Below are 12,206 nucleotides of genomic sequence, written 5' to 3'. Positions count from 1 at the left end.
ATAAAAAATCCGTGTCTAAAAAAAAAAAAAAAAAATAAAAATAAATTTCTTTGAATTGACTTAATAGGCTTAACTTGCTTGACTGTCATGCTCTCTTGTTTTCAAATGTGTGTGATTCTCATGGTGTTAATGCATACTGTATAGTAGTGTAGTCCCTGACTTGAATTGTAAATCCATTTCATATTTGTATAAAAGTTGTGTCTTGCAGCATCTTGAAGGGTGGTATCTGGATATATGAAGATGAATGTAAATATACAAAATTTTTTTAAAAATGTGATGAGATTAATATGAATGAATATGGTAATTACATGAGAGGATTTACATTTTAATGTGAACAGTACATATTTTTCTAATTGGTCTAATAAAAATACGATCTCTTCCTACTGCTTTCCCTATCTTTGGATGGACTAAGGACCTGGCCCCCTGCTACTCGTGTTCAGACCCCCTGAAAGCTTACTCAGTGGAATGCAGTAGTCAGCTCATCAAATTTACACAATCACTAATAAACTTTTTTGTAGTCATTAGTAACAGTTGGTCTGTGTTTCCATGGTCATGTTAACTTGGCTTCAAGGTAGTGTAGCTGTCTGAAAAGGAGTAAGTGGGACATGCCTCCAAATCTTGGCCGTTGGTTCCCATCTCTTCCTTGTCCTGGCACTAGTGTTCTGTGGGCTGCAGAGACAATCGGTGAATTGAATTGACTGAAACTAATGAACAACAACAATCTGATCTAGCTTAAAATATGGCTATGCAAATACTCATTCCAACACAAAGGTTGAGATGAGAATGAATTTTAATAATGTGGTGGAAGCTTAGATTATCTCTTCTGGTGATGTCAAATTAAATGGCCTTTAATGTTAGGAGGCTTGGCTTTTTTATTTTACCTTTAAACAGGAATGTCCGGGATGGTGATTGTCCATGATGTTCTTCAACTAGGCATGTGGCTAACAGCTTTTTAACTCTTTATTTCTATGAATAAATAATCACCATGACTGGAGTTTTGCTTTAGTTTAAAAAAAGGGGAGGGGGAGTTTAGTTCTGTAGTTAGACAAATAACAAGTTTTGAGAGTATGGGTTTTTTAGTGTCTCTGTTATTCCCTACAAACCTTGTAAGAATGATTAGATTGCATACTTCAGAAATTTATATTGTAGCTGTCTTAACAAGATGAAACCATATACATTTTCAGCAGAGTGCTTGTGTCTTCTGCAGGGAAATAAGAGAATGGGCTAATTCAGTTTCTGGGCTATCTTGCTGAATGATCCATGCTTTGTGTTTGAATCTGCGGTGGTACTTAGCCAGGCCAGGGAGGAGGTCTGCCTACCTGGCTTATGACATAATCAGATTGTTCTCCTTTTCCTGACCTTCGGCGATTATTTCTCCTTGATAAACCAATGTCTTCTTACATGATCGTTACTAACAAGTTTGAAAGACATAAGAATTCAGACAATTTTGTTAAATACCTGAATGGAGTTTCTTCTTCACTTTTCAGATCCTTTTGATCAAGTCTCTTTTTGAAACTTGAAGCTTTGTCAGAACCTATTTGCTAAGTGTTAACATCTTTCTCTGTGCACAGTGTAACTGACAAATGTCATCAAACTTTCTCAAGAAGCTGTTTTTTTGAAGGAGTGTGATAATGTCTTTGAGTGAAGAGATAGGAATAGTGTTTAAGGTTTTTCCAGTGCTCTTAGAAGTCAATTATTTACCTTTTTTAAATACAAGGTAAAGATTTTAGTACTGAAGTTCAGCTATTTCCCCCCCCCCAATGGTCTGAGAAGAAAAAGCTGCAAAATTTGTTCTAGCTTGAAACTGTAGAAGAAAAGCAGCAACTCAGCTGCTTGTTCTATGGTAGAAGGGCAGGTTCGTATTTACATTGCAGAAAAAGCTTAAAGTATTGCATTGAATTTTTTCTTATTTGGCATAGAATGATGAATAAGTGTACATTGAAGTCTAAAGAATTGCTCTGAAGTTATGGCAGCAAAACAAATTTACTGAGCTTGTCCCTACTGTTCATTAGTTCTGTTGAACAGGTGTGTGGAAGTTGCTCTGCAAGCAGTGTTGTGAGTTTTTGCATATATTCTTAAAACTTTACAACCTTTCTTTAATGGGAAATAAGCATTCTGTTGTGTAAGGTGGTTTTCATGAGTAGTTCAAAACTGTTGTTAGATTTTATGCAGAGGGACAATAATCTAATATGTAGTAAAGCAATGCCTTTAAAGGAATGTGGTACAATGTAGGTACTTGTCAGTAACTGTCCCGTTCCTGGTATTCAGTCATTCTGCCTTTCATTAGCCTTTCTCAATTGCTTTGAATAATCTGGAATATTTATTAACATGTGTGCTCTGTTGTGAAATGTTCTAATTTTAGTTATGTGACTACTTCTAAATCTATAGGAGTTCAGGGAAAACTTCTCCACATGCAGCAATTGGCTTTGAAAATAGGAGGACAAGGGTATAGTGATTCTGAGAGAAGACGCAATTTTTAAAGGCAGTTTTAAAATTAACACTTTTGTATTTAGGTTTCTCAGCAGGAGGACTTGCAAGTATGGAAGTTTTTGTTCCACCTTCCTCTTCTCCCCCATGTTGTTTCCAGAAATCTAACCTCCATGTTGATAAGTCTAATAATGAAAGTTCTAATGTTGAACAGTATTTTAGTGCCACTGCTTGATTCTATTGGAGATTATTTCTGTGTGAGTAACTAAAGACTAGTTTAAAAACGGCTTTGATAGTTTGCTAAATAAATCTGCAAAAGCATCTGCTTTTTGTGTAGTAGATGCTTCCAAACAATGCCAAATATTATGTAAATTTATCTATTGCACGCTGGCTTCATTTAGTTCAAGAGATTAAAAATAAAAACCCTAAATTGCTTGTTATATGAACACTGAAATGCCTGTGCTCTAACAAACCCACAGACAAAATATTGCCTATAAACTCTTAACTTGTAACTTACCTTGTTATATCTTTCTAGGCTTTGCAGATCAAGTATGGCAGAATAACTATATCACCTCATTCATATGAATAAGATTTTTATATATTTCAGTAATATTTTTCTGAGCTCTTGATTGAAAAAGTATTTTTGTACACTTTATGTAGCGAAGTTAATGTTGTTTGAAAGTTTAATTTACGAAAGGTACAGTTACCAGTTTTCAGGTTGGACTCTTGGAAGTAGTTCACATAATGTCTGTATAATTCTAGAGGTTTGTATTATAGGTCCCTTACTACACAGGGGTGCTTTTAGCTGGCAGTTTTTAGTCCAAGTTGGAGCAGTTCCTTGCCTGCTGAAATTTTTGCTGCTTCTGCACTAGCAGAGCAGCATTCTGTATTGAACAGAATAGTGCCCTACCAGTTCTTTTCATGTAAAAAGTTAACTATAGTGATGAGCTGGGAAAAAATGGATGGAACCTCCCGACAGTGGAGAGTTTCTTGTTCTGGAGAAATTAATCTCAATGCTCCTTTGCACTGGAAAAGGACAGAAGTCCTTGAACTTGTCTGTGGTCCATTTGGTGATAATGCAGGAATGAAGTTACTGTTCATTAAAAGTCTGGACGTTGTAGTTAGTGAAAGCTGACTATATTTACTAGTAAGCAAAAAGACTCCTTATTCACTGATGTTTATGTTTACGTTTTATTATAAAAAAACTGCTAATAAAAAGCAGATTTGATTTCTGTTAGATCAGTTTTTGTTTATATGATCATTTCTAGAGCACTTTTATGATTTCAGTATACTAAATTTAAACTATATTTACAGAAGTCTTGCAGTAAGGCATGTCTTGAGAATTTATTAAGACTTGAACGGAGTAGTACTTTGTTTTCCTGAGAACACCTTTCAGGAATTTGGAAGCCGTCTAATATGCAAATCCTCTGTCTCAAATGATGAATTTCTATAAAAACAAACTGCATAAACAGTTTGAATCCTCCTTGATTTTTTTATTTTTTATTTCCTTCTTTTAAAGGTGCATTTGAACTTCTTACTGTTTCTCCATCGGCTAGCAGAAGAAGCTAGGACAAATGCTTTTGAGAACAAAAGTAAAATTATTAAACCAGAGCACACTATAGCTGCAGCAAAGGTAATAAAGCATTTTTAATATTTTCCTTTTTTGTTTAATATAAAATGTATTATGACAGTATATACAAAAGTTTTCTGTGTTAGTGTTGATGTTTTTATTTATAATCCAAAAACTGAGAAATGTAAAGTTCTTTAATCCGTCATTGATGTAATTCACTGTTACCAAGACATCAAATTAACTCTCCTTGCCCTTTTAAATATAGCTCTATTTTCCTTGATTATTCCATAATTAAATTCATAGTTTCAATATGTGGGTAAGTGTACACAGTAATCTACCAGCAAGCATCCATGGGCCGAAAGCCCAGGGAAGAGGAGCAAACTCCAAAGTTGGAGGATCTTCATTTCAGATGATAGCATATCAAGGAAGCATGCTGTCTTAACTTCAGTAATAGAAATGAATCTGTATGGAACAAGTAAGAAATAGTTCAAAGAGGTTTAAATATCTTTCTTACACATTCAGTTCTTACCTGCTTACTCTGAAAAAATGTTTGAAGTAGATTCTTGCAGCATTCTGTGGATGTTACTTGAACAAACGGATACTTTGTATGATGTCTTCGGCAAGGGAAGAACTAAGGGAGGATTAAACTGTGGGTTGCTATACGGGTAGTTCACCAGAACAAAAAATCGCTTTATGAATATCTGTGAAAGAGGAATCCTCTACGTTGCAGAGCATGGTAAGCTTTGTGTACGTGCAAAAGAAGGGCAAGAGGAAGGTGTTTTGTAGCTTTCTCTCTCTAGAAAGAATTAGAATAGTGTCAAAGTATGACTGAAATCCTTTTGTATTCTGTAGCTCATTTCACTTGGTGGAGTATGTCTGTTTTACCTAGGTTTCATGAAGGAACTCAGTCTTTTTAATTTGTTGAGTTTATCTCTTCAACCACCTACTACTGCTGGGCAAATTGGAAGAACAAAACTCAGTGTTATCTGATATTTGGGTCCTGTGGCTTCTGTTTATCTTCAGTATTTTTTTTTTCCCTCTGGTGAAATGTTTAGTTTGATACTTTCTATTACTATAGTAACTGAAATATATACAGGATGTCTAGGGTAGCCAAGTGAATGTTACAGTTGGAATCTTACACATCTGTAATTTCTTTTTAACTGCAATCTTAACATTATTTGAACATTTTTGTGCTCCATTTATTTTTTTTTAAGATGAGAAGAAAGGAAGAACTGCCTGTATTTTAATAATGTTAACACTTAAATGGTCCCATTTGGACTTTGAAGTTCGTTTTTCAACTTAAACTCCAAACCAAAAAATGTCCTTCCAAGGGCCTGGGCACTCTTGTAATAGAAAGAAGTAAGGCATTACAAACAAAAATTGAGCATAGTAGCTGTATAATTGCAAATCTTACTTTTTTTGTTTTGTCTAGGCTTAACACGGTAAGAGCTTCAAGGAATCTGCTAAGGACTTGAGAGAACTATTGCTACTTCTCAGCATTAATTTTTAAAATAAGCCTTTTATTTTACAGAATTCTTGGTTATGAATGTTCTTATTTAAAAAAAATACTTTCTGATACGGCATTTTTCTGTATGCCTCTGCTTTATTTCTAACCTTTTCTCTAGACTTTTACCCTTGGTGACTCTACTCTTGGAAACAGGTTGTTTGGCTAGGTGAACCTTTGGTCTGAGAAGCCTAGCATTTTTGGATCTCTTTCTGCTGCCTGGATTGTAGTGATAAAAGCAGTAGTAAATATACTTTTTTCTTTTTGCAGGTTATTTTAAAGAAAAGCAGAGGCTAGAAAACAGACCACTGGAATTTCAAAGGATGTTTTTCTGTGTTTTCTTACTAACATGAGATCCTGTGAGCTAGCTTTTGCACTTGTGGATGTATTTAGCTTTATTGATGTTTATCCGAGTATCTTGCTAGTTCTTTAAAAAAGTAATTTAAGAATCTTACAATGTATATTTTCACACACTTCATGCATAATTTTAAAATGTGTGTCACTTGTCATTTAGGGCTTTTGATGTACCGTATTTCTTCCATAATGGTAGGTATGACGTGGCATTTATTATTAGAAGTGTGAGACTTTTGAAGGAGAACAGTAATAAAAATGCAGATTTCACTAAATCCATTATAGATTATGCAGTTCAAAGCAGATTTACTAAATAAACGAAATCTTGGCTTTCAAAACAATCAGCGTAGAAACTAGTGTAATAAATGTCTTGGCTTCAATTTATTTATAAATGTCTTTGTTTTTTAAATTACTTTGAAAAGTAGGTGAAAATATCTGTATTCTAGGGTGGAAAGAATACATATTTTGTATTTTCAAATCATGCTCTGAACTGTTAAGCTGGCCCATTGTTTGATGTGGTATATGAGACAAGTTGGTGGTCTAATTTGGTTGGTGTGGACAGATGCACGTTATGGAAAAGAAAAGATCTGGCTCAGGTGATGTTTTTGAAGTTAGATCCTGTACAAACAGTGAAGATAAGTTGACATGAGTGCCAAGCTGCTTCCTCCCCCCTTTTGAGTGTCATCCTAACTTGTGAGAAGTCTGGAAATGTAAATTGTATAAAAATATCTTCTTAAAATATTCTATTCCTAATCTGATATTTTTAAACAGTTGCTGAAGACTTTGCTTAATAAATCTTTTCATAAAGATGCAGTTGAATCTCAGTTTGAGCTGATAACACAGTTTTGTGGAGTATGTGGTAGCTAATCCGTTATATGCACAGTGAGCTATTGTTAAAATAAAGAATTTTTAAAAGCATTATGTATTGAGTAGTCTTGTTTAACGTGTTACTGAATATATTCTAAAAACTCAGCAAAAGATAATTGCATTTTATAAATATTTTTATATTCTTAAGGAAACTGGAGCAATGCTAGAACTTCAAATGTCATTTCGTGTCCACATACTTTTTAAAATCCTGGACAACCTGTGAAAAATCATCCTTTTACAGTATGCAGAAAGGAAAGACAACTCTTCTGCTTTACTTAACTCATAAGGCTTAGTTCAGTCTGCTTCTTGTAAGGTTGACTAGATTCCTTATTCTGCATTTTCGTCTCTGACTCTCTTGGAATTCACAAAGAAAGCTGGGAACATACATGTGTAGAGGATATTTGGACTTAATAATATGAAGTACATTCTCAAGGGAGATCTGACTAGGTATTTATATTTTTCTTGGTAATTACTGTCCGTGATTTAATGATTTTATTGCAACAGTAGATTTTTCCTTTGTTAGAAATGTTTTCTCTTAATTTTTCCCTGAAATATTTTTTATAGTCTTGTATAACCATATATGTTTCCTCATTGTACAGTTGTTTGAGTGCTGTAGCTTCTTTTGGAACTTGTTTTGTTATCTACTTTTTCTTTTTTGATTTGCCTAGGAGCAAGATCCACTCTGATCTTAGTGGAACGTTCACATTCTCACATAGTAGATGGATGATCAGCTACCATTGGGGAAGCAAGGCAAGGAAGGGTTAAAGCCAGCCACCAGTGTACTTTTTTTTGATATTTTATACAGTGTTTTTGGCCTGTATTCATCTTTATGAAGGGGCTTTTTTTTTTTTTTAATAGGAGAGGGACTTTTTTCTATAAGCCCTGAGAAATTTAAGTCAGAATGTGTCCTGTCACTAGATTGCCAGCACTTTGTGAGCATTTCATAATAGCTGAAGCAGGCAGGAATTCAGAAGACCTGAATAGCTTGGCAGGTATTCAGGTTTCTCTTAAACTTTAAATAAATACTTACTGAAAATCAATGTGGTTGATGTAGTGTGATTAAGCATTCAGAAATATACAATGCTATTATGTTTTTCTAGTATCTTCTTCTTGAATGTTCACCATGAGGTTAATTATATTCATATTTGGCAGCTCTTCTGTACTCCTTCATGTATATACATAGGATCTCTTCTCTACCCAGTACTCCTTACTGGATTTTTAAAATCAAAGCTCCTTACAGCAGTGTTGTCTAAAAACCTGTGAACACTTCCAATAAATATAACCTTGGATGATATACTAATAATCTATTTTCTGTTATTGAATCTCACTTTAATGAGAAAACATCAAAGCATGTAGTTCTAGAAAATGTCTTCTTGAACTAGATCTGTGGTAGAAGGCCTAATGAAGTTGGGTTCTCTTATTTGAATTTCTGTGTTGATTCTCTGCCATTAGGAGGAAAAAGGCAAGGGTTATTGAGGGAAGAGTCATGCTGATGAATTAATAAGGTGTCTCTTCGACTCAGCTGTTTTCATGAACCGTTGAGAAATTTGGTGTTCAGAAACCATTGAGACTATTGACTCATTGAATTTCCTCTGGTTTTAAAGGTAAGATTAAAGAGATTTTGGGAAGGAGAAGTTCTCGGACAATAGAATTATGACTCTTCATTTCCTCAGGAAAGCAGGATAGAAGGCCTGAAAAACTAAAGGCACACCAAGGCATTACCCAGTTTTTCCATTCTCTTTCTTCTCTTTGCAGCTTTCCAAGCATTACTCTGTTTTGTGTCCTACCCTACCCTTTCACTATGACCATCAATGAAAGAGTAAAAAGTCAAAATGCCAAAATAGAAGAATTTGGCAAAGGTACTTCTGGTGACCTCTGTCTTGGTTTTCAGCTTTTCACATAGCTAATGTTAGTCACTGGGCCAGTGAGTGGTATCACAAGTCATTAAGGCATAAAAGAAGAAGAAAAATGTTTATTGGTAGGCAGGTGACTATGAGAAAAGAGAGTGTTTTCCCTTGTGGGGTGGTGCTGTCACTCCATACATCATCTCATGTATGGAGTGACTGATGAGAGATCTGCTCTTTGCCAACTTGAGTAAATCTCGTGAGGAGTATGTACTATTCTAGCTCTCATGCTCACATCATTTTGCTCGCAAGATAAGTGAGAGAAGATCGTTGTGAAAGCTTTAAAACTAGATTCGTGCATACTTTTAATTTATAGGGCATGTAAGTTTAATATTTGAGTGGTATAAATCACCTGATTATTAGTTTTAAAGATTTTTTTTTTAAAATGTAAATATTAAGGATGGTATATCAATGAAGGTTAGATGAGATCTATAAGGAGATCTAGCTGTTTAACTCCTAGTGGAGTCAACAGGAATATAATTTTTGTGGGTCAGGGCCTAAAAATCACTGTTCTATTTGAATCTAAAGTCATGTTGGATCATTAAGTCTGCTGTTTTGATTCAGAAAATCAACACAGGTGCTAGAGAGGACATTTATGCCTTGGAGTTTCATTGTGCTTGTATGTGGAGGAGTGCATAGTTGCTAAGAAAGAATCTTAAGTTGCATAATACAAATAGTAAATATTCTCTAGCTATAGTCATACAGTAAAGGAAAAAAATCAGAAATATGTATGTTGTAACGGGAAAATTCTTTTTCCAGCCATAAGGTGGGGATAGAGCAAAAACTGTCTTTTTCTTCCCTGCAGTAACTTCCTGTTAGAGAAAATATTCTGTTTATTCCTACTAAAAAATATACTATAGGTTGTGACACTTCCAGATATTTTTTTTGAAGACTAACAAGCCTGCACTACTGACATATGTAGGGCAATAAATGTTTAAAAAAAATTCCCATTCACGTAAAAAAGCGTGTTCTGCTGATACATGCTGAGAGAGTAAAAGGTAGACATATGAAGCTTTGATGGATCTTGAAGATTTTTCTTTCTTCAAAGCTCAATGTTTTGGCATCAGATGGTTTTCTTAGTTACAGGACTATAGCTATTTGTACAACATAGCCTTGGTTTTAGAAACTGGTGTCTTCTGTGTGCAGTTTTATGCAAGAGGTTTTTGTATGGGACATTGCTCATATAGCAACCTTAACTATAAAACATATAGTTTGTATTGACTGAATTGTCGAGTCAGCATTCCATTAGTATTTTATCAGCTTAGAACAACTAATGATAGGGCATTGTAACTCCTAAATACATAGGGTTTTGAGGTGACTTATGATTATGAATATATGTTTAGAAGGTGTGACTTTTATTTCAAATAAAAGTGCTGATTACAGTAAAACAAAATTCCTTTTTCCAGAGCTGTAAACTGTAGGTCAAATTTAAGTTCTTCAGACTGTTTCAAAGTGCTGTGTGTATTTGTTTTTCAGTTTAATATAGCGCATATATATATGTATTGGTATATAGATTCCTTGACATGTTTTAATGGTACTGTATTTGTAGCTGCTGTGGTAGCCTACTTGGATATGATAAAAGAGCCTAATAGAACAAATTTCTTACATGTTTGAGTAGTTTCAGTTCTAGGGTGAGAAGATGCTGGCAGCTTTTTTTGTTGTGCTCAATACAGAATTCCAACTTTTTGAGGAAGTTGATGAAGAGTCTCCACACCCAACAGCCTGTGGTTCTGCAGATGTAGTCAGTTGGAACTCATTCATTTACTGTTTGGTGAACCATGTTGGGGGTATGTCAGTTCCTTTGCAGTCCACATTCATCAAATTCACAAGGGCTTTGGTACCCCATATTCTCCCGTGGGCTGGGTTATTAATGTTATCCTGACCAAACTGCTGAAAGATCTTTTCAGGTCATTTGATACCTGTAAGATCAAGTTTCTTACTGAGAAGGTCACTTTCCTGGGGGAATGATATCAGGGCGTGGAGAACTTGGTAGAGCGTAGAAAAATGCCTAAACATCCCTAAAATTGCTTCTGGTTTACAAAAGAAATGTAGACGCAGCCTTTCCACTGGGTAATAATGTGATTGCAGCAGTTAAATAAAACCAAGAGCACTTCCTACAGGAATGACTTGCTCTTACCTTAGGAAGCACTAGGTCAGGCTCTACAGAAGCAAACTCCTATTTTGTTTCCTAAGTGTGTAGAAAGTACAGAAAGATACGTATTTTGGCAATTGAACAGATTGTGGATCAAAAATTATAAAGGGTAAACACTTCCAAACAAATGTAATAAGGAATAGGGTTGGGTTAGCTGGAGATTCTAATCCCTTATATCAGGTTTGAATTGGTCTAATTGCATTGGTGCTAACCTCTAAAATTGACAGCCTAATGTAGCTTTTTTCATTTGTTTAACTTCAGCAGGTAAGTACACACACAGATTAGATTATATAACTGAAATCAGTTTTAATGAGATTTTTGCAAGTTTTAGAAATAAACTAGATAAAGGAAAACTTTTAAGTGACATGTAAGCCAGTTTTTAAAATTCTGTTGCATAGGTTAAATCTTAGTACAAGCAAACCTCTAGTCCTGGCTGTTGAAGGGTACTCACAGGGTAAAAGCTAAAGTTAACATACTGATGGTGGGTTACATTTAAACATGTTTAAATTGTTTATTCTTTAGTTTGTTTTCACTCTTCAGAGAAAGTTACGTGTGTACAATGCTGTTTCCAAAATTGGTCAGCTGTTTAAATATTACTAGTTTCTGAAGACTGGTTAGCAATTTAAAATTGGTTGAAGACAGAGCCTAATTTAAAAAGACGAGGAGGGAGCAGCAAGGAAAGGGAAAGGTAAGCGCATGGCATAGTAAATTATTGTCTGACCAACCTTAACTGTGTTTCTGTAGTTTCACAGTTTGTTTTTCACATTGAAATTTAATTGTGGGTTCCCGCACTTTCCAAATTTAAAGGATTGGGTTTTGGGGGAGGAGGGCAGTAGTTTTCATATAGTCAAAGTAACAACGCTCTTCTTTCCACTAAACTTAGTGCTGCATCTGTTCAACCTTAACTTCAGCTTATCTAAGGTTTTCTGGCTTATCTTCCTAAGTTGTTGTCAGAGTTCCACATGGTTATTAATTTTGATGGTACTTTTCCTGTTACCTATTCTGGAAGATTGTTCCACAAATTCATATGAATAAACCTTGAAAATTCAAATCAGAAGTGGACAAAAGAAGTTCATCTTGCTTCATCTTTTGTTTTCCTTATTGTTTCCCTTTCGCTTTTCTGGATAAGACCGGAGAGCGTAGTGGTTTTATTTTAGAGCAGCAACCACATTTAAAAATCCACTACTGCTAAAAGAATGGATTAACTATCACTTTTCTTTGAAGACACATTAGTATTATTTATGTGAATTTGGATAATAATGCGTTTTTCATTTAAATATTTAAATGACCAACAGGTTGTTCACCTAGAGATGTTTGTCACAGATTAGTAAGTGTGTGTGTATATAAATATAAAGGTGGCTGCAGAATTAAGAATGAGAATCCCTCTTTGCCACTACTCATGGGTTTTTTTTGGGGGGGCTGGTTTGTGGG

At 34.8% G+C, this 12,206-nt stretch overlaps 1 protein-coding gene across 1 annotated transcript in view; it reads left to right on the top strand.

The window, feature by feature from the left end:
- The window catches only part of CENPW (centromere protein W), a 6,580-nt gene extending 782 nt beyond the window's left edge, over positions 1–5,798 (top strand). The window contains exons 2-3 of the mRNA XM_009704224.1: positions 3,947–4,060; positions 5,772–5,798. Of these exons, the coding sequence (XP_009702526.1) occupies positions 3,947–4,060; positions 5,772–5,798 (141 nt within the window). The remainder of the gene's footprint in view (positions 1–3,946; positions 4,061–5,771) is intronic.
- Positions 5,799–12,206: the final 6,408 nt, after the last annotated feature.

The sequence above is a fragment of the Cariama cristata genome, unplaced genomic scaffold (genome assembly GCF_000690535.1).
Source record: "Cariama cristata isolate BGI_N322 unplaced genomic scaffold, ASM69053v1 scaffold1317, whole genome shotgun sequence".
Classification (NCBI taxonomy): domain Eukaryota; kingdom Metazoa; phylum Chordata; class Aves; order Cariamiformes; family Cariamidae; genus Cariama; species Cariama cristata.
This window is presented reverse-complemented; position numbering and strand designations above follow the sequence as displayed.